The 23,130-nt window shown below is 38.9% G+C and overlaps 1 protein-coding gene across 3 annotated transcripts in view; it reads left to right on the forward strand.

Annotated features, from left to right (window-relative positions):
* The window catches only part of Lrrk2 (leucine rich repeat kinase 2), a 142,189-nt gene that overhangs the window by 95,376 nt on the left and 23,683 nt on the right, over window positions 1-23,130 (forward strand). For all 3 annotated transcript variants that reach the window (XM_087899193.1, XM_087899194.1, XM_048444804.3), the window contains exons 37-43: window positions 1,928-2,119; window positions 3,090-3,236; window positions 7,042-7,142; window positions 9,838-10,028; window positions 15,713-15,873; window positions 21,303-21,473; window positions 22,711-22,811. In XM_087899193.1, the coding sequence (XP_087755319.1) occupies window positions 1,928-2,119; window positions 3,090-3,236; window positions 7,042-7,142; window positions 9,838-10,028; window positions 15,713-15,873; window positions 21,303-21,473; window positions 22,711-22,811 (1,064 nt within the window). The remainder of the gene's footprint in view (window positions 1-1,927; window positions 2,120-3,089; window positions 3,237-7,041; window positions 7,143-9,837; window positions 10,029-15,712; window positions 15,874-21,302; window positions 21,474-22,710; window positions 22,812-23,130) is intronic.

Consider the following 23,130-nt stretch of genomic DNA (forward strand, 5'->3'; position numbering starts at 1 on the left):
AACACACATGCATGCATATATGTATCTATCCTCTATGTATCTATGTTCTACATATGAGAGAAATTATGTTTTTGTTGTTTTACCCCACTATATTGCTCTCTCTGGTTTCTTCTTCCCTTCCTTTGAACCTCTTCTCTCCATTTCCCCATGTATGTATTTCTCCATAAAATATATTTGTATCTAAATCTAGGTTATTCATATGAAAGAAACTTAACAGTATTTGTCTTTCTGAATCTAGTTTATTTGACTTAGCATAATGATCTCCAATTCTCTTTTCCAGCAAATGAGATAATTTTATTTTTTATTATGACTGAATGAAACTCTAATATGTGTACATGTTTTAAGAATACAAGTTTCCTTTTTCTATCCCTCTGATAATGGACGTTTAGTTTGGCTCCTTGTCTTAGCTAGTGTGTACAGTGCAATGGTAAACGGGGTATGATGTGTGTGATGGTGGGCTTTGTGGTGATACTTGGTTTGTGATCTAACAAATAAGTCTTGCCTGAAGATCGGACTACAGAACTAAGCCACTAGTTAGCCATAGAGGCCAGGAGTGGTGGCACACATCTTCAATACCAGCACTTAGGAGACAAAGACAGATGAATATCTGTGAGTTCAAAGCTACCTTGGGTTACACAAGATTGAATCTGTCTCAAAGAGAAACAAAGCTCACACTCACATAGCTTTTAATTCCAACACTAGGGAGGTAGAGACAGGAGTGATATGGCTGGGTGGAGAGAGGTGGGATGAGACAGAAGCTCAGAGCCTTCTGAGAATGCAGTCTGAGAATTTGTAGGGACAGGCTCACTCCTTTGGTCTGAGTATTGGTAGAGGTAAGAACTCTCTAGCAGCGGGCCACTTTTGCTTCTCTGATACTCCAGCTTTCACCCCATGATAGTTGCCTCCAAGTTTTTATAAATAACAACAATTAGAATTCGTGTTCCAGGGCTCAGATGCCTTCAGGCATTTATACAGCCGCTGTGTGTTAGTTCTATTTTTAGTGTTTCTGTGGAACCTCCACACTGATTTCCAAAGTGGCTGCACAAGTTTGCATTCTCAAACCGTAAGGGACAAGGGCTCCTCCATCCCGACGTCTTGTCATCATTACTTTGTCATTTATCTTCCTGATGTCAGTCATCTCCCAAAGGAGATTCAATTATCATTTCTCTGATGGCTCAGGGTGTTGAACAAGTGTTCAAACCACGATTGACTATTACTATTTCTTTTTTTGAGAACTGTGTGCTCCATTTATTAACTTATTTATTGAATGGATGAAGGATTTTCAATGATTAGTAGGTGGTCTCTTACTATTTCTGATTATCTTCCTTGAGGTGCAGAAGTGTTAAAATGTCATACAGTCCTACTTGTCAATTCTTGATATTATTTTCTGTGCAATTAATATCCCTTTCAGAAAGGCCTTTCCAGTGTCTGTATCTTGGAGCACTTTCCTTTCGTTTCCCCTAGTAGATTCAGGGTTTCAGACCTTACATTAGGGTCTTTGATATATTTTGAATTGGATTTGGTACAGAGAACAATTTTTTTCTAGTTCTGTGAAGAATTGGGAATTTTAATATTGTTTGCAATACCATAGTAGATTGCTGTGAGTAACAGTAGCTTTCATTATTGACATTGATAAGCAGGGAAGGTCTTTGCATATTCTAATGTCTTCCTCAGTTTCTTTTTAACTTCATTAAGATAGTATAAAGAGTAATGGTTTGCATTTGGCATTTTGATGTACATGAATGTGGCCTCATACTTGGTCATCTGCACTTTTATACCTCATTTCCTTCCCTTCTTGCTGGTCACTTCCTCCCTCCTTCTCCTCTTCAATTTCTTTCCATAATGTTTAAAGGTTTTGCTATGGAAGTTTTTGCTCACTTATTCATGGTAAGAATTGTCCATGAGTTCTTAATTTTGAATTCTGTAGGTTGTATTCTTTTGGGTCAAGTTGTGGATCACATCGACTCACTCATGGAAGAATGGTTTCCTGGGCTGTTGGAGATTGACATTTGTGGGGAAGGAGAAACTCTTCTGAAGAAATGGGCATTGTACAGTTTTAACGATGGCGAAGATCATCAGAAGATCCTGCTTGATGACTTAATGAAGAAAGCAGAAGAAGGTAGGTGTTGGCACAATTTTCAGATGTTTTTAAGGTGCCCTCACTATTTTTACATGACTTTAATATATAAGCATTATTCACATCCATACGGTTGAGTTGAATGATGCTGCATTCAATTATAGTGACAGTTCAGAAAAGTAAAGTTCACCTAGTGTCAATAATAGTTTGTATTTTGTTTTCTCAAAAATGTTGATTTCCAGTTTAAATACTGGATGCTTATGATCATAATTGCATTTGATATTTTTCTGTTGCTGTAATAGAACACAATGATCAGACCAACTATAGAAGGAAGAGTCTATTCTGGGCTTCAGATCTAGAAGGTCAGGGTCCATAACGGCACAGACAACAAGCAGCAGTCACAGCAGCTAAGTCTGGTATCAGAGAGCTCACATCTCAAGTCACAAATAGGAAGTAGAGAGAGCTCACTTGGAATGGCATGTGGCTTTTGGAAATTCACATCCTGCCCTCAGCGACACACTTCCTCCATTATGGTCACATTTCTAACATCCTCCAAGCTTCCGCCATGAGGGGACCAGATATTCAAATGCCTGAGAGGCCTGGGAACACCTCATTTAAATCACCAGGGTAATGTCATCTTTGAGGTGGGAATATTAAAGAAAACACATGCAGATGACAGAACTGTTAAAAAGATGGAAACAAAGCATTTGGAGGTAGCAGCATGCTTGCCATACATTGCAGTAATAGATGTGGCAGAAACAAAGACTAAGCGCTTATTGGTCAGAAGCCATCTGTTCTCAGTCAGGCGGAAATTCTACCACAGAGTGAGTGAATCTAGGAGTATGTGTTTAAAGTTCTAAGTACCTTGACATTAATATTTTAGGTGTCTCTCAGATTTTTCTAGAAAAATCTATGGCTGGTAGGAAAATCTAAAGACAAGGTTTTTGTATGCCAACACCACAGATTCTGTATACCTTTACATTTTGAAAATTATTTTTTACATACCTCTTAGGAGACCTGCTAATTAATCCAGATCAACCAAGGCTCACTGTTCCCATATCTCAGATTGCTCCTGACTTGATTTTGGCTGACCTGCCTAGAAATATTATGTTGAACAGTGATGAGCTGGAGTTTGAGGAAGCACCGGAGTTTCTCTTAGGTAACTATCGTTGTTATATTTGAAACAAACGGCAACAACAACAGAAGCACAAGTAGGATGCAATTTTCCCCTCTTGATTTAGAAAACATTCAGCTATTGTCATCACATCTCTACTGGTTTTATATATTTGATATAATAATTTTCACTTAGAATGATACGCTTTAAAATTGTGTCATATTGTGGATCTAGAATTTGCTTTGCATTCATGCCTGTAGACCAGTCAGTGAGGATAGACCTAGCAGGAAACACAGTTATTTATGGAATTGTCCTTGAACTTGCTCTGCTCTTGAGCAATGAGGTGGCAGAAGGGGGAACTTCAGTTGATTGATGTGAAATAGCCTTTCATCACCCCAAGAAGGATAAGTAGAGAAATAATACTTCTGCACAGTCACTGAAATGAAGCGTATAGGACAATATGGAGCTCTTACCGATAGTCATCAAATTTTAGGACTGAAAATCAAGACCATTAAACTGGTAATATACTCAACTTCTGGTATTTTGTGTTTATTCTTTTTTTGAGTGTGCTGAACAGTTCCCGGTTATTGGCTGAGCCCATGAATCCAATTCAAAGTCTGTTAATTGGGCCTGATGAGAATCACCAAATTCACATAGCATCTTAGGTGCTTAACCTAAATATTCTCGCTGCTATTGTATTGTTGTATACTCATCCTGAAACCTAAAAGATATTTTGAGCTGTGCTTTATAAAGTTAAAAAGATGACAAAGTTTACAACTTGCAACTGCTTCCAGAAAGAAGTGGTCAGCACATGATGCCTGGCAGTGTTCTCCAGAATCCCGAGTGGCTCCTGCAGAGTAAGAGCTGATGCCCTTGTAATGCATTTGGTGCATGGAAGAGCTCTACTCATCTCTTCTCATAGAGGGGTTAAGTCTTGATTTTTAATCAGTAAGGGAAAGGGGCATATATTAGGTACATAAGGGGTACATATATTAGGCACACAAGGGTGTATATTAGACACACAGGAGTATATATTAGGTATACAAGGGTATATATTAGACACACACAGAGTATATGTTAGGCACACAGCATGTTATTAGGCATGCAATAGGTATATATTTGGTACATAGTGGTATTCACTGGGAATACAACAGGTACATATCAGGCACATAATGGGTATATATTAGGAACACAAGGGGTATATATTAGGAATACAAGGGGTATGAATTAGGCAAACAAAGGGTTATATGCTAGGTGACAAGTGAAAGGGGTATATAATAAGCATACCCTGTTATATGTGATATTATATGCAATATGTGCTCTATGTGATATTGTAGAATACAATGGAGCGATTTGAAATATGAGAGGTCTCCTATGATACTCATGTTTTGCTTTGTTTTGCGAATGGTTAAAACTTGGTCTGTTAGCAATTTTCTAGGTGCAGTATGATGCTGCTTATAGTAGGGTGAGGTTCTCAAGTTCAAAATTCCTCTGGGAGTCATTGGGAAAACAAGACATTGGGTGGATTTAGCTTAAAGAGTTCAAGATTTGATATATATTTGATATGAACATAGTTCATAATTTGATTATTCTGGATGAGATGTTTGCTATTATTGTGTGTGAATACATTTAATATTAATTAGCTAATACTAAGAGATATCTAGGATATGAAATGCTATAACAGTATTACCTAGTAGGTGAAAAATGAACCAGGCTATATTATTAGTCATATTTCTATAACCTGATATTTGTGATTCCAAAATCTGTGATATGACATAAGATACCAAACAAATCTCATTAAACCTTTATTGTTCAGAGCAATAGGGAGCTTAGTATGAATGTTAATACCTTAGAATTATGTCAGTGAATGCACTTGTAATAGTAAGTTAACTCAAATTGCCAAATCACCCATTGCTGAGTATGGGCACGTAGCAGACACAACGTGCCCTTTCTCTGAAGGGTCTCACTCTGCTAGACAGAGCTGGCCACAGTATTCATCCTGATTGCAGTGTTTTTCAGACTAGTGGATAGGCTTTGAGCAGATTATTAGGAATGCTCCCAAAGGTTACTTTAAAGCACCCATGTTTATACTTCATTAAGTAGAGAGAAAACATTTCTGTGGCCCCAGTCCCTTCGAGTGCCTGAAAGACTGTACACTCTGTGTCTTTGTAGGAAGCTGACTAAATCAAACTTTCTCAATGATTGTGTCATTACCGTTGTCATTTGGGGGTCATTTGGGGTATTACCTGCCTTGTAGGCTGTTTATCAGAACCTCTTGTTTCCACCAAATGATTACTGTTTTATCTGTTCCTATCCCCTATATGACAATTATAACTTCTCTCAAAGTTGCTAAACCCCAGGAGGCAGGGTTGAACACTGTGTTTTCTAAACACCATGTTTATGTATTTCAAAAACTTTTTTATAGTTAGAGAGTCCTACCATAATGATACTATCATAATTTGGACAGAACTGCGGGTACCCACCCCAAGGGTTTTATTTGTTTGCTTATTTTAGGACATGAATGAATTTGAGGTTGCTCTTAACCTTTTCCTTCCCAGGGAGTGGTTTAACTATTACATAATGAGTGTTTGATAAACATTATGACCAAAGAAACTCAAGGAAAGGAGTATGTTCCAGTTTAGAGCATACAGTCCATCGTGAAGGGAGCTAACCGCAGGGGTTCAGACCAAAAACCTGAAGGCAGGAACTGAGCAGAAACCCTGGAGGAATGCTGCTTGCTCCCTTACTCACCTTGGCTTGCTCAGCTGCTTTCTAACACAACCCAGGACAACTACCAAGGTGTAGCACCACCTACAGTGGGCTGGGCTTCCCAGCACCAATCATCAATCAAGAAAATGCTCCACAGACTTGCCTACAGGCCAGTCTGATGGAGACATTTTCTCATCACTCTTCCTAGATGACACTACTTCATGTCAAGTTGACAAAAAAAGCCAATCAGCAGAGCAAGTACAGGATATACATTAATATGTATGGATAAATTTATTTTGTAAATATGATTTTGATGTATTTCTGTAGACGTTTGTGGGTTAGAAGAGTTGAGTACATTTTGTCTCTGAGAGATTGTCCTTCTGGAAAACCAGCATAAATGGGTAGGTACTTCAGTGGTCTGGTTTGATATGAGGACTAGAGGAGACTTCTTGCTTTCAATTTTTTTCCTTCCTAGATACCATAAATACACAATAGCAGTCCTCAATGTTATATTTTGCTGGACACACATGGAGTATGACAGTTCAGACTTCACATTTCTATACCAGTGATTCTCAAACAGGAAAGGACTTTACAAAACCAGAGACCTCTACACCCACCTGAAATGTTGACATGTCTTTCAAGCATGTGGGTTTTTTTTTCCTCTCACCCTCTTAGGATTTTATTTTAAACTCCAGAGTGGTATTGAAAACATCTCATTTTAATTTTATCAGATGTAAAGAAAGTGGACTAAAGATGAGTTGAAGGCTAAAAGTAGCAGCATGGTTTTCAGTGGGCTGTGATTGAGATTTGGAAAAGCATGTAGGCTACTTTTTAGGCAGTGGCTTGTGGCTGTTGCGGAAAGTATGCAATCTGTATCCTCATGCGAAAACACAAAGTCTGAGGACTGGTGACATTGTAGATCATATACAGAGGGAAGACAGGAAGGCTGAGAGTCAGATTCACGGGTGAACTTGACTGTGGCTTATTGACTAGAAGGAAGAGGAAGCATTCAAAGAAGTTGATTCTATAAACAAAAGGGTCAGGTTTTTATGAAGATGCAACAGGTACAATTGTGGCACATAGAACAGATTTGGTTTCTCTGCTTGAAAAGATTACATATTTCCTATTTCCTTCTCAAAAGGTGATGGAAGTTTTGGATCAGTTTATCGAGCTGCCTACGAAGGAGAGGAAGTGGCGGTGAAGATTTTTAATAAACATACATCACTTAGGCTGTTAAGACAAGTAAGAAATCCCATGATGTTATTTTATTAACTCATATGACGTTTTCTTTTTTCCAGGAAATCCCTATTTTTCATACATCTGTCAAAGTCTAAAACAAGGATCGTCAAAAGTTTATATTCCCACTTCTTCCTTGTTATAGAGCTAAAACATTTTTTCTGCTAAATGACAAAGAAAAAAGTATTTTGAAACTCCTCTAACTTTAGTACTTAAGTTTGAGGTAAAACCAGGGGAATGGTTTCATTTTCTCAAGATGGTCTTTCTTAGTGCGATGGGCTAGTTCTAGCCTGGACACATTCCACAGGCATGGGGAATTAGACACTGGAGTCTTGCATCTCAAAACAGTCAAAAACCACACTTACACAATAGCCCAGTGAGTAAAAAAAACAACTCTTGGCTTTAACTGAATCACTGCCCTTTCCTTGACAAACACTTTTGCTCTGGGTAGTGCTGTGTACACGTTGGTAGAGAGCTGTGTCACTGAGCCAGGCACTGTGCCAATAAGGGTTATACTGTTTAGAATAATCATATCCCTTTATAGTGTGGCTAGGATTGAACTGCCTGGGTGAAAATTATGTACCTCAGTAAAATCTCAGATACTTTTAGAAGGAAGAAAAGGGGATGCAAAGCCAGCAGCATTTGCTCTAGTTCTCGTTTGGGTGCTGGTTGGAGTTACTCCCCTCTTCTTGACTCTCTGCTCACATTTGAAATAAGGAAAGACAGGACTGGAAGAAAAGTAGACTCAGTATTAATTCTGCTATCATTTAATAAAGGTCTTATTTTGAATCTATCCTCACAGTTTTTCTTAACTTGTGAAAAATATAACTTGTGACCTGAATCTAAATAAGTATGGGATACTTTAAATATTATAGTACAAAATTTTAGTTTGAATTATGAAAAAATTCATACAAAGTAGGCTGAGAAATATTTTATTGGCAATATCAAAAGTCACATTGTAGTTACAGAAATAAAATGAAACATTCTTTAAACTGAAGCTAGACTTTGAACTAAATCTAGCAAATCTCTTTCAATCCCAAGGTAATTTGTCATCAAAATGCTTTTCCAGTATAAAGCATCTGGCTTAGTTTTCTGACTGTGGCCAGGAGAATAAACAGAAGGAATGGCACTTACTTACGTCAGGCTTAACAAACTGAGCTAACCAGACATGGTGTGAAAAGACTCTTCTCTCCTGAGCAAATATGACTGCAATATTAAGCTTTGTTCAGGAAAATCCTTCTCTCTCTTGGGAGAGCCAGCATCTCTGTGTTAACTTTCAGAAGTCTGCAGACAATCAAGTCAGCCCTGGTACTCGACAGTTTGGAAGCCCCATGTTAGGAAGCAGGGCTTCCGTTATCGCACATAAGACACAAGTCAGCTTAACATCACAGAAGATGAAAAGTTCAACTAATGTATGGTGTCAGAATAAAGAATATAAGGAGGGAAGAGCTATGGAGTTCAGAAATACCACCATAAGAGACTGGAAAGGAGTTCCCTGTAGTATAAAAGTGGTCTAGAGGGATGTGTGCGTACAAAGAATAAGCCTCAACTAAACTACACTTTTGGGGTGAATGTGCACATCCAGAATGCAGGTGAATACGGACTTTATGCACAATGATGTCATTAAAGAGAGTGTTGAGCTGATCAAGATGGGATCTAGAGAAAGGACTGCCAAAGCAATGGTAGCATCTCTGCTTCTTGTTGAAGCTGGGGATGGCATTAGGAAGGTGAGTCATTTAAGAAAGTGGTGGTGTTTGGCTAATATCTAATTGTGAAGAGGCTCTTAGCCGTGGGAAGGGTGTGGGTATGTCAAGGCCAGTGGGTTTTTTAGCATAGACAGAGCTCTGGGCTGAGAGGAACTGACTAGACTTGGGATTGAAAGATCCCCACTTGACTGAAGGATGGTGAATACAGACAAGGATGAAAAGAGGTAGGATGTCAGAGGTAACATGGAGTTTGATCATGGAAATAAATGGAGTTTAAAAAATATTTATCTTTTTATTTGTATAAGTGTTCCTGGTGCCGTATGTATGTGGGTACTGAGGGAGCCATAAAAGAGTGCAGGGCCCCTTGGAGCTGGAGTTACGGATGATCATGAGTCATGGGATGTGATGTAAGTGCTGGAGACTGAGCTTGGGTCTTCAGGAAGAATAATAACTCCTAATCATTGAATCATCTGTCCAGTCTCATACATGGGATTTTAATTTAGGAGTAGTAGGAAGGCATTAGAGTTTTCAGTCCACCATCTACTCCTGTGGACTTGGCTATGTGTCCTCAGCAAACTGTGGATTTGAACCCAGAGGCCACAGTTTACCCCTTCTGTCAGTGACAGTTGCCTCAACTACTGTTCTCTTCTCTGAATCTAGGACTGAAAAAGATTCTGTACCATAATTTAGGGACTAGGAGAACCCTGCCTGTTAGGAAGACCACCTATTCCTTCCATTCTCTCATTACTTGGTCTCATAAAGGCAGATCAAAAGGAAAAATGGAATTTTAAAATGCAATTTAAATAGTAGCTCAAAATTAGCTTTTTTTGGGGGGGGGAATGGTTAGGATTTCTTTTAAAAGGTTTAGAGAACAAGGGAGCATTTGCAACAACCCAGTCACCCGTGGAAAGCTGGTTAGTGAGCTGAAAAACTACAGGAGTGCAGGTGCCGGATCCTTGGTGATGCGAGACTCACAAGACTCCTAACCCTTGCAGGAGTTGGTGGTCCTTTGCCACCTCCACCACCCAAGCCTGATCTCTTTGCTGGCAGCTGGGATTCGTCCTCGGATGTTGGTAATGGAATTGGCATCCAAGGGCTCCTTGGATCGCTTGCTGCAACAGGACAAAGCCAGTCTCACCAGAACCCTCCAGCACAGGATTGCGTTGCATGTGGCTGATGGCCTGAGGTAAGCGGCTCCCACTGTTTTCTAGTTAATACCTGAGTAGTGTAACCTGGAGTTCACTCCCAGGCTCTAAGAACACCCCTCCTTTGTTGCACTGTGCTAACAGGTTTGATGAAAATTATCTGTTCCGTGATCCAGTTTCGTAAACTTTATAATATAATAGAAGAGTGCAGAACTTCATAGCTGGCATAGTAGCAAACATAATATGCATGCTCTTGAACTCCTGATTTGAACTCCTGATTTGAACATCTCTGAAAGATAAGTACATTAGGCCTCCAGATGTCAAGGAAAGAATGAAGTAGAGAAGTTTTAATCATGAAAAACTAGCCCGCATTCCTGAAGCAAGTCAGAGTGACAAATGTTGGATTCCACATGGAAATGTCATGTGACTCAGAGTCACAGCCAACCCCGAGCTGGATGCAGCAGGCCAGGGTAGACAGGTCCTCGCTGAAGACAAAAGTCCTTGCTAAGTCATTGTGGCATATACTTAGGAATTATTTTTTTTTATCTTTCTACTCACATTTTAGCCTGCAAACTATGAATAATACTGAAGACTTTCATGGTAATTTTAGGCCTTCTGTGGCTCTGCACTCTGATTTCCAATCATGGTTTGGCCTAGAAGCTATCCATTGTTCTTTCCGTCCTTCTGTCTTTTCTAACTTCGCATGTACCCGCTCTCACAGTTCTCTTCCTTGGCCTCTTTAAGTCCCCATCGTTCCCCATCTCCCCTGCACTGCCTGTGTACCACTAAATAGCTTGGGAAGAGCAAAGACACTGAGCCAGGTCTTTCTCCTACTGTGGGCCTTCTCCTCCCTGGCCTCCTGGAGTTGTGCTCAGCCGCACACCTTCGTGGGATTTCTGAATGTGCCTTGGCTCTATACCCACTGCCTGGCTAGCCAGCATAGACTAACTCCTGGGTATTCTTTTGGCATGTCATTTTATGTGGGCTTGTCCCTTTATCTATATCCCCTTCTAGTCTTCGGAACATGGAGCCCTTAGGTAATACAGGTTGGCAATAGGGAGGGAAGGCATGGGGACACTGCACTCAAACTTACCACCATTTTCCCAGGCAGTAAATGCAAATTTGCCCCTGCTCTGCAAGCCTAGGAATAGCCCTTTCGGACAGCATTGAGAAAGGGCATGGGCTGGAAGGAAAATGGGGGATTATCTCTTCAGGAATTACTTAAAGCCATGCAGATTTTGAAATTTACCAACATGCAAGGCTTTTGGTTTTGGGTTGGTATGTCTGCCTTTGAACACCAGGGGGAGCCTCGTGATAAACTGAGCTCAGTAAAGGGCCTTTAGCTCCTTCCTGTATTACAAATCCACAGCAATCATTTCCTTGATTGAACTGAACCTGGGTCCCAGATTTTTCTCATTTTTTTCGTGTAATCCTGAAGTGTTAATTTATAAACCGAGGACCTGCTGTTTCCACTCAACACTTAGGCCGCAGGTTGTCTGGCCTTTATTTTAAATAACAAATCCCATGTTTTTATGAAGCAAACAGAAGTTGAGAAAATGCTTGAGTTCTTCCCATCATTTGTTCTTAGTCTGGAGTCAGGACGGAACTCTAGATCTGGTGCCACTGGAGGCTGGTGGGTACCAGTAGCTGTTAAACTTCTTCTAATACTAAATGTAATTTCCTGTTTTTTTATTGATTTTTATTGAGGTTTACATTTTTCTATGCTTCCTTCCCTGCCCCCCGTTCCTCTTCAAACCTTTCCCAATGTTTCCATGCTCCCAATTTACTCAGTAGATCTTGTATTTTTCTACTTCCCATGTATATTAGATCCCTGTATGTCTTTCTTAGGGTCCTCATTGTTGTCTAGATTCTTTGGGATTGTGATCTGGGGGGTTGGTTTTCTTTACTTTATGTTTAAAAACCACTTATGAGTGAGTAAATGTAGTAATTGTCTTTCTGGGACTGAGTTACCTCACTCAAAATGATGTTTTCTAGCTCCATCGATTTGCCTGCAAAAATCAAGGTGTCATTATTTTTTTTCTGCTCTGTAGTACTCCATTGTGTAAATGTAACACATTTTCTTTATCCATTTTTTGGTCAAGTGGCATTTAGGTTGTTTTCAGGTTCTGGCTATGACAAACAATGCTGCTATGAACATAGTTGAGCACATATCCTTGTGGCACTAAATATAATTTTAAAACTCAATATTAAAAAGCATGAAAAAATCCCTTTTTAATAAAAGAAAAAATAAGCATGTATTTATTAAAAATTGTTATTTCTAATAATTGTTAACACATGGCTATAACTGTAGAAACAAGTAAAATCCTGTTTGTTTAGGATTTTTTAGTTAATATAGCTATTTAGAATGACACATAAGAAATTCCTTCATGTTATGAATCTTTTCATCGAGACCTTGCTTTAATTCAGCTTCTTCCTTTCAGCTCTTGCTCAGAATTCTCATGTAGTCTCTATAACTTCCTGTGTTCTAGTATGCTCAAACTTGGATTTAGTCTCCTTGCTATCTCCTCTCCCCACGAGCATGTGCTTTCTCCCGTATTCCCCATTTGTTAGAAGAGGATCAATACAGGCCCAGAAAGACTACCCTCCTCTCCATGTATAGTTAGTGTCCCTTCATGAGATCACAGAGTGCCTTGGTTACACAGTGAAACCTTGTCTCAATATCACTCTGTCGGTAAATATCTATATCATCTATATCTGTTATCTATATATTCATCTATCATTTTGTTATCCATCTTATCTACCTATCAATCCTCTATCTATCTATCTATCTATCTATTTATCCATCCCTCTCTCTCTCTCTCTCTCTCTCTCTCTCTCTTCTGTCTGTCTTTCTATAATCTGTCATCAACATATCTATATTTTCATGTATTAACCAGATCTTTGAATCTATTTTATCTTATATTTTTACCTATACTTTTATTTTTATGCCATTACTTCTACTTTGATCCAGTATCTATAGGGAATTATCAGACTATTTCCCCTGAAATAAAAATCTAATTGTATTTGATATCCCTGGTATTTCCAGTTACTTACAAAGTACATCTCACTTCTGTGGTGGCATAGCATGGAAGCTCTTTATGTGTGCCCCTTGCTTTCCTTTACAGCCTGACTCCGTGCCATCTTTCTAGCCTGCATTCTAATCAGGCTGACTTCAGAATGTTTACCTTTCTAACAAACTTCTCTTCTGGAGAGCTCATTTATCCAAGAATTGGCTGACATGCCATCTCTTCCATAAAGCTCAGCTTCTTCCTGGAGAGTGAGTCTTCCATGAATTTGTATTTGCTCATTGGATACTCTTTTTATTAGTCAAGAGATCATGTTGTAGCCGGGCTGGCCCTGAAGTCTTCATTTTCTAGCCTAAGTATCCTTAATTCACCTTTGCTTCTTGCACTTGCTCCATGTACAACTTTGTCCGGCATTGGAGAAGGGCAGGCGGAGATTATCGTGTGTCTGAGGTGGACGCTCTGTGTGGAGGAAAGCCTGGGATGCCTGCCCCCCTGTGCCTTCTCCCTGGCTGCCTCCTCAGCCTTTGACAACTCATACACTTCTGCCATCTTACTGTGGCCAAGCACCCGTCTTTCCTAGATTGTGGTCCTCTTAAAGCAGAGGTACAAAGATGGCTTTGTGTCCACTAATGAGTGACTCTCATAGATAGATGCCTAATGCATATTTGCTAAAGAAATGAATGCATTCTATTTTTAGAATAATATATTCAGGATAAGATAAAGTTAACTTTAAATTATAGAGATAGGGGATTCTTAGAGATTCTTATAATAATGATGATTAAGGACAGACTGAGTATAGTTTATGTTAATAAAATACTTATTCTCATACAATGCTTCAATTAATTTGTATGAATTATTGTTACTGAGAAAGAATTTGTGCTTATTACAATTTTAAAAGCTCTTTTCTTTTACGGGACATTACAATTGCACTCTTAAGATTAAATTCTATAATTAAATATTGTAACTAAACCAGATAACCTTGATTCCCAAATGACATAACTTTAAATAGACTCTATTTTAGTCCTAGAAAGGTATTCTTAGGGAGCCTGTGTTCCATCTGTAACCAAGAGTGGGATGTCTTACGACAGTTTGGTGATGTATATTTAACTTTTAAATTCTTAATCCCCTGGCTTTTCTCAAGGACAGCTAATGGACTTTGAGTAAGTCCTTAGTAAATTTTTCCTTTCATGACAACTACTATTCTTAAGGTCAACTTCATTAGTGAGTTTGTGTATATCCTGAAATGAACGGATCCAATGTCATGACCTATGCACATCCTGGAAGACAGAATGGGCCCAGTAGTTGGTGAAGTCAAATGACTCATTCTCTCTAGGCTGTTGCCCAGCAGAAAGTCCCAGATATCACAGCCTCTCTGTTCCTAATGCCTTAGCAATGATTGGTAGGAGGTAATGGGGTAAATATTTCTTCATATAACCTTAACCAAGTTCCAAACCATAAATAAATAAACGATTTTAACAAATCCCCCATTAAGTCCTATGAAGTTTCCTTTCAGAGGACACCTGTGAGGTCAGCAGACAGGGAAAATCAGAAATTTAAAGAGCTCTAATGAGAGGCGATAATAGTTACCTTCGTATTTTAGAAATTGTGAGTTCCATTACTGTGTTTACAGAACAGATAATATTTGGCTAAGATTAAAACATTGTGTTTTATATTAAGTAATTTTTATTCTTTGTTCAAAATGCTTAAATCCAAGTACTTCTCGACTCCATTTCACATCCAAATGTTATACCACCTAAGACAGTTCTCACTACTTTCTCTGTCCAGATATTCTTTTTTTTTTTTTTGATTTTTGAGACAGGGTTTCTCTGTAGTTTTTGGTGCCTGTCCTGGAACTAGCTCTTGTAGACCAGGCTGGCCTCGAACTCACAGAGATCCGCCTGCCTCTGCCTCCCGAGTGCTGGGATTAAAGGCGTGCGCCACCACCGCCTGGCAGATATTCTTTATTAACTTTTACTCATAACAAATTAGCTTTGCAGTGGGTTGTATCCTCAGAGTTGGAGATAATAGCTAGGGAAAAGTTTACAATTTGATTTGCTCTTATTGAAAAGAAGAAACTATTCTTAAAAATAATAGGAAGAAAAGAAATTGGATAAAAGTAAATAACAAAGATAAGTTATATAAATTTAAAAGTTAATGAAACAAGTTTCTTTAAATTAAAAATGAATAAATGAAAGTTATAAAAATTTAAGCATATAACAAAACTGTACTAACTCTTAATTAACCCATTTGTTTCTATCTTTTGGGCAGGCCCGACTGCTCTTGAGTATCAAGGCCTCATGCTTCTGTCTGTGAATGCTGAGATTACAGGCATCACCAGAACAGTTAGCAAATTGCAGTTTTAAAATTAAGTTGAATGTCACCTTTGATTGGTGAGGGAATTCAGAATTCTTGTAGTTGTGCAGGTACAAAGAGGAAGTGCCCAGTACTTGCTCTGTGCATGACTGTGTAGGAAAACTCTCGTTGCCTGCCAGGCCTGGTGGTATAGTTTTCAGGAGGAAGCATCGCCTTGCTTTTTGATATTTGATCTTTATGTTTCAAGTCTGTTTGCAGTATAGCTTTCACTTTTCAAGGACAAAGTTAATACAGTGTTTTTGATGCTTTGCACAATGAACATAACATTGAAAAAACTATGACCAAATTAGTAGAACAGTAAGACTTTCTGTGTGTTTTTGGGGCAGGTATCTCCACTCAGCCATGATCATTTACCGTGATCTGAAACCCCACAATGTGTTGCTTTTTACCCTGTATCCCAACGCTGCCATCATCGCGAAGATCGCCGACTATGGGATTGCACAGTACTGCTGCAGAATGGGAATAAAGACCTCAGAGGGCACCCCAGGTAGGAGACTAAGTTCACTTTTTGCACTGCATATCCGATGTCCTCGGATGTTGGTGTGGGAGAGTCAAAGCAGAGGTAACCTGTCACAGTGTGAACAGATATTTATTGTCTGAATAGTACTGGTCATTGCATCAACATTTTCATCATCCTGTTTTCTAGAACAACAACAGCAACAACAACAAAAATCAACATGTAATTTTCTAAGCCAAAAACTGAGTTAAAAGGAGACGGTATTTAATGCCATTACACTTCTAAAAGCGAGAGTTCTCTATATCCAATGTTTGTCGTCTTTTTGCTTAAAATAAATGCTTTTCCTTTTATTGGTTGCCTCTATTTGCAAGTAGGTGTGCATTCTCCCAAGCATGTCAGGATCCACATTGCGTCAGAGTGTCCCTGGGCTCTTCAGGCACAAGAGAAATTGTTACTGTTCTCTAGTGCTTGCTGTGTGCCAGGCTCCAATGCAGGTACATCAGGGGCACATTTCTTACCTCCATACTGAGTCTGTAACTTTGCTATGGTTTTCATTTTAATAAATGGGAACATTAAGGTTGAGTAAGATTTTTAATCTCAGTAAGCAGTCAATATGGTAATCAGTCAAGTCAGTGAAATATAAAGAATCTGACTTTGGATTCTTCAGCTGTCTCCTTGACCACATACTGTGTTAATGTACGCTTGAGAAGGCTTCACTCTTCAATCTTAGCCTCTGAAGCAGAAAAGGAAAAAATAACAGAATGGTGCATATCAAATATTGCTCATTGAAGGCTTGGAAAAACAATATTTTTGTTTAGGAAAAATGAACATAAGCAGTGACCTTCTGTAGGCAGACCTCTCATTCCTCTCGTGAGAGGTCCCAAAGAGACCTGGGAGAGGAAACAAAAGAGGACACGACTGGTTCTAGGTATGGTTGAGGAGAAGGGTTTTGTTGTAGATATGAGGGAGAAAACAGCTAGAGGTGTCTTGACGAGTCAAGACTGAACATGGCCAGCAGAAGAAACCGGGCTGTGAGAAGAGAGAGGGGAAAGGAATGAGGGAGGAAGAAAAAAAAAAGAAAGGAACGAGAGATAGGGCCCCAAGAGGACAGAGAAAACACATGGGAATCAAGAGAATGGTAGTCAAAATGGCTGAGTTATATAGGATCAGAGGCTGAAGGATGGGAAGTAGAACCCAGACCCTGGGCTGGAGAAGTTTAGGGGAGAGGGAGCAGTGATCTGTGCTGGGAGGAGTCACAGAAACTGAGACTTATACTGGGTCCCTTTGGAACCTCACATCTCATATGATGTCCAGGTGAACTGACCCCTTTAGCTGGGCATTACAGTTTGTTCTTTTTTTACTCCCGAGTGGACATTTGTCACTGAAGGTTGTTTTTTGTTTGTTTGTTTTTGTTTTTGTTTTGGCTTAGGGGACAGTGGTTCTCTCTAGGTTCTGTCAAGTGTTCCTGGACTTGAGTTCCACTGTCCCACCAACCAGCTACTGGGCTAGACCAGTCAACAGCCAATGGCAATTAGCTTGCATGACACTTGGATCTTTTTTAATTTTGATCTCCGGTTTTCATCAGAACAAGCCTAAAATTTTATTGCCACGTGATTCTTTGTACTGTGGCAACTACTTATTCCTTGGATCATATAATCTCTAATGTTGACTTTTAGCGACAGAAATATGGAGGAAACTCAACAAAAGAAACCAATCTCATCTATTTTCTGCTGCCCACTGCTCTCCCAGGTCTCTCACATGACGCAGGTCCATCTCTTGCTGTCTTCTATTATTATTTTTATTATACAAAATTTATTAATAATATATAAATATTAATTATATATAAATATTAACAAATAAAATTATTATTTATTATATTAATATAACTATTAATAATTGTCTATTGTTATTTTTATTACAATTATTATCACCTTATTATTGCCAAACTACTTCTGATAATCTCAGTCCTAAACTCTGGCCTAAATTTGAAAAGACATCTCTCACAATTACTGCTAACACCTGACCTTTCCTTCCCCAAAGCAGTGTTCTCTAGGATGAAATAAGTTCCTTCTCACGGGATTTGATCTGTTTTTTTCCTCTTGTTGAATTTACCCATTCATTTTAGACTTTTAAATGTGGAAATGTTCAGTAATAGAAAAATGTATTCATGAAACATTTTGAAAGTGTGTGTGCATTTTATATTAACCCTGAATGAAGTATCCTCACCCTGGGTGTTCACGTATGTGAGATAACTGTGTCTCTACATGACAGTGAGACGTTCAGATCTTTTCAGTGCCTGGGACATGAGAAAGGTTCATGCTTAGCCATTTGCAAGAATGACCCCATATAAGACCTGCTGTTACCCCTCATCTGCAAACCAGGGAGTGAGAGCCAATGGAATGTTGACGAGGACCACAGGGCAGAGCAGATGCAAACTCAGACAGCCTAAGACTGAGAACTTCCCCAGCCCAACACGAATTCAGCCCAAGGTCAAAGAGAGCAACAGCTTGCTCACTGACAGAAACGGCCTTGCCAGGTGACATTGTCTACTTTGGGAAGAGTAAATATGGTAGAGTTCCACCCTTCACTCCACCGTGGATTTCCTGTTGAGGGGGACAATTAGCTCTGTGTTCTGTGACAGTGGCAGAATTGACTGAAGTGAATGGCGATTGATGGCTTCAAGTCTGTCAACATCTATACAAATAAAACTGTCTTTAGGCAAATCAAATGTTCTCTAGCTGTTCGCCATCAAATGGTAGAGACAGGACTCAACTTATATGACTTTGCAAGGTCACTAGAAACCCTTTAGGGATTTTCAAGAAATATCTTAACAGCATCATAGCTAAGGACCCTCTAAATAGACATATATGTTGCTATACTCTGACCATGTGCCTAAGATATTGATTCTGTAATGAAAAATGAAAAGCATTTTCATAAATATTTCTTTATTTAATTCCTTTATATTCATGGTTTTCTTTTCTTTCATTTCTCCCTTTTTTCCACCCCTCTGTATCTCCCTCCTTTCCCCTCCCTCTTTGTCTTTCCTTCTTTCTTTGTTGCGAGAAGCTCTCATATCATGTAGCCAGGACTGGACTGGAACTCTACTTGTAGCTGAGGGTTACCTTGAACTTCTGATCCTCCTTCTGTACCCCAGTGCTGGGGTTACAGTTGTGCACAATACTGAAGAACAAACCCAGGGTTTTATAAATGCTATGCCAACACTCTAAAAATACCCCTATCCTTTGCTTGATTACCTGTTTCAATACTTATAAAAAAACTTCAAAGTTCTGAGCAACTCTAACTACATTGATGCACACAGGATGAGAATTTAAAGATGAGTCACAATAGCATTTCAAGTGTCCTCTTTATGGTCCTATAGTTGGACGTTATATTAGTGAATTTACCAAGGAAATAAATACACAGAAAATTAAATAACCCAGATGGAAGCTTGATATAATAGATATCTAATTAGTATACTGAGTGAATAGTAACAATTGGAAAACATTTAAAACAGCCATCCAAATTTCTTTTAAATTCTCAGGTTATTATAAGTATAAAGATTGTTAGTGTGTCAGCTATGTAGGTAGCTTGTGATTTCTGAGTACCCTTGACTTTTTATCTGTGGGTTTAGGAAAGCATATGACACAGGGGCCTTTGAGAGGGCTCAGTGGGTTCAGGTCCTTGACACTAAGCCTGAAGGCCTGGGTTTGATTCCTGGAAGTCATAGGGTGGAAACAGAGAAGTATGAGTCATTCTCTGACCTCCACACACATACTATGGTATGTGCATGCCCTCCCCCACCCCACAACAAAAGAATAAAGTAAACCTAAGGAAAGAAGAAGGGAGTGTATCGATTTTCCAAGTGTGTGCTGTTTGGAAAGTCTGTTTGCTGGTGATCCATGCACAGTCAAATGCAGTGTTCCAGAGAGTATCTGCAACATGTAATTGAAGGATTTGCATTAGAGCTACTGCGATTTTTTTTTAACACCATGTCGTGGTATGTAGACTTCATCAGCACGTTTTGGAATCGAATTGCACCCCATTTGTTTGACTTAGAGTGTGGCTATGCTGTTATAGTTACATGGATAGATATGGAAGTTAGCATTTGCTCATTGTAATAAAATTGCTCAGAAAAATCTATGTCCAGGAGGAAGTTCTTTGGCTCCCAGTGGTGGAAGTTTCACTGACTCCATTGATTTGGGCTGAAGTTAAACAAAGGAAGCTTAACAGTCAGAGGAGGCTGCTCACTTTTTTGGCAGCCAGGAAGCAGTGGGTTTGGGGGTGATGGTGGGAGTAAGAGAGGTTGGAGACAGGATACGTACTCAATGACTGATTTCTTCCACTCATGCCCCACCTCCTGTAGATTCCACCGCTTTCCAACAACAGTTCTCATTTAAATCCATCAATACATTAATCCATTGAAGTAGGAGTACCCCTGGTCCATTTATTTCTAAACACTGCTGCATTGAGGACCTGACTGTCAAGTCACAAAACTTTGGGGGACAATCAATATTCAAACAATAACAATAGAAAAATGCCTTTGTTTGGGACATCTATAGACACAGTACTGGAAAAGGAGACCGACATGTCTGCCCAGCTGAAACAGCAAGCTCAGTGGGAGCCCCTGCGCCAAAAGACAGAGGGCAGAAAAGAAACACACGCACACACACACACAATACATACATATACACACACATATACACACATATGCTCGTGTGTGTGCGCACGTGCGCGCGCACACACACACACACACACAGAATTTCCAGCATAAGCCTGAACAGACTTTGATTTGTCTTAATGAACAGACCAATGAATTGATTTTGTGGTAATAATGATAAAAATCCAGGGTCTCCTGCATTCTGCTGCATCCTGCAAACTGGGAAATGCTCTGCTGCTGGACTCTGGCTCTGGCCCCTTTAAAAAAAAAATAAAAACGTAGTTTTTAAAGTCATAAGGTGAAATGGAATCCTCATTTCTGGGACTAATGAAACCACTGGATTTTAAGATGTGTTAAAGTGACTTTGTGCCTAGAAAGTACCCTCTGATCCCTTACACCTCTTTCTGTATAAATCTCTTTGCTGGTAACAGTTGTATTAAGCAAAAAGAAAAAATGATAAAGGCTTTTTTTTTCCCTGTGAGGTTTTATACTTTGATGCTATTCTCTACTTAATAATTTATTATTCAATGTTTATCTATGTTATCCTTTAGAATAATCTTTTAAGACGAAGATGTCTTAGTAGAATTTTAAGAGTTTAGAGTAAAGATCACAAGATCTGTCCTTGAAGATCAGGGGTGGCATGGCACCTGGACAGGCCCGCTTACTGACTTTTGCCAGTATCTCACTGCAGCGATGACACAGCCTGACATAGAGCTCATCCCCTTGGTCTGCTTCTTAGCAACTGGCCAAAGTGTGGGCACTGGCGTTGGGCATATTTATTGCTCTATCTCTTTCCTTACAGGGTTCCGGGCACCTGAAGTTGCCAGAGGAAATGTCATTTATAACCAACAGGCTGATGTTTATTCGTTTGGCTTACTGCTTCACGACATTTGGACAACTGGGGGAAGAATCATAGAGGGCTTGAGGTTTCCAAATGAGTTTGATGAATTAGCAATACAAGGGAAATTGCCAGGTAAGTTCTGTTTTATCTACAAGGAAGACTTTTTCCTTAGTGCCAGCGTTCTCATTCACAGTTTGATGGTTTTTGCTTAATGCATAGATAATCTTAAATTTTGTAATAAAATGATACAGATCACATGAAAAAGATAGCTACTCTAGGCTTAAAGAAATCCAAAGTGAGTATTGGTATGTTGGAAAGTATGTTGGGAGAACCTGGGAAAGGAAAATTATTATTAGAATCAGGCTTGTGACCTGTAGTTCTGATAACGGTTGTGGGATTTCACCGTAGTCAGAGATGTTCTCATTTCTTTGAAGCAAAATAATTCATATTCATGAAGAAATTTTTAAATATTTATGAATTTTTTGCCATAAATATTAATGAAAATTGGTAAATAAGTATTTAATGAGAGAAGCCTCATTTTGAATGACTCCAAGAAATTCTTTGACCTGTTATCTATTCTTGAATCTTATTTCATCTCCTACTACAGAATTATGAGCTGTTTCTAATACTTCCTTCTCCTCCAAAATAAACTTCTGAGTGTACACTCAGAGTTGCTATGGGCACTATGGAATTGGCTACCCTATGGGAACTTTTAAAGACTCTGGGAAAAGGAAACATTATTGTTGAACCAAATTCCTGCTTGGTCTCTGCCTTATCCTACCTGTTAGCTTCCCAGTGCGAATGCCCTGGTGTCTGTGCTACATTCACATGAGGAATGGCATCCCTAAAGGGAAAAGTTAAATGCACACACTCCACCCAGCTGTGGAGACATGAGCTTTAAAGGCCTGCCCCCTTTGAGTATTAGAAGTATTTTCATAGAAGCCATTTATTATATGAGTAAAGGTGTTTCAAAGTCTACTTATGTACAAACAACAAATGAAGATGTCTTTATTTCATTTCCACCCATGCATTTGTATCTCCTTTTATACCATAAAATGTCAAAACAGCTCTTATTTGTCTGTTTGGGGGAAATGGTGAGATGATCTCATATAGCCATGACTGGGTAGCTTAGGTTAGCACTGAATTTCAGATCACCCTTCTTCTACCTTCTAACTGGTGGGTTACAGGCATGAAACTCATTTGTGACTGCTCTACTGAAGGTGAAGTTAACAAAACCGACTATGTCATAGTAAATACAGAATTATGGAGACCAGAGTTCCTACTGCATTGTTCGAACACATCTGTGTTGATAATAAGCACATAATTTTGATTTATTTAGTGTGCCTGAATGATCTTCTTTATGTTTCAGATCCAGTTAAAGAATATGGCTGTGCCCCATGGCCTATGGTTGAGAAGTTGATTAAAAAATGTTTGAAAGAAAATCCTCAAGAAAGGCCCACTTCTGCCCAGGTACACTCAAGTTAAAAAACTTTAGTATTTTGTATCAAATATTATATATTTGTGTACATTCATGTACATATGCATATAATCTTCAAATATATGCTCAAACACATTAATTAACATATCTATATACAGAATTAAAATAGTTATGTCATATATATAATGTTATATATTTTCTGTATTATACTAATTATAAAGGTATAATTTTTATAATCTCTTCCATTCTGGCACACACTCTAACCCCAACATCCCAAGAGCCATTATCATTGCTGATATATACAGATACATGTATACATCCATAATTTATGATATGTGCAGTTAAGCACAT

This window comes from Myodes glareolus, chromosome 19 (assembly GCF_982192425.1).
Source record: "Myodes glareolus chromosome 19, mMyoGla1.1, whole genome shotgun sequence".
In the NCBI taxonomy this organism is placed as follows: domain Eukaryota; kingdom Metazoa; phylum Chordata; class Mammalia; order Rodentia; family Cricetidae; genus Myodes; species Myodes glareolus.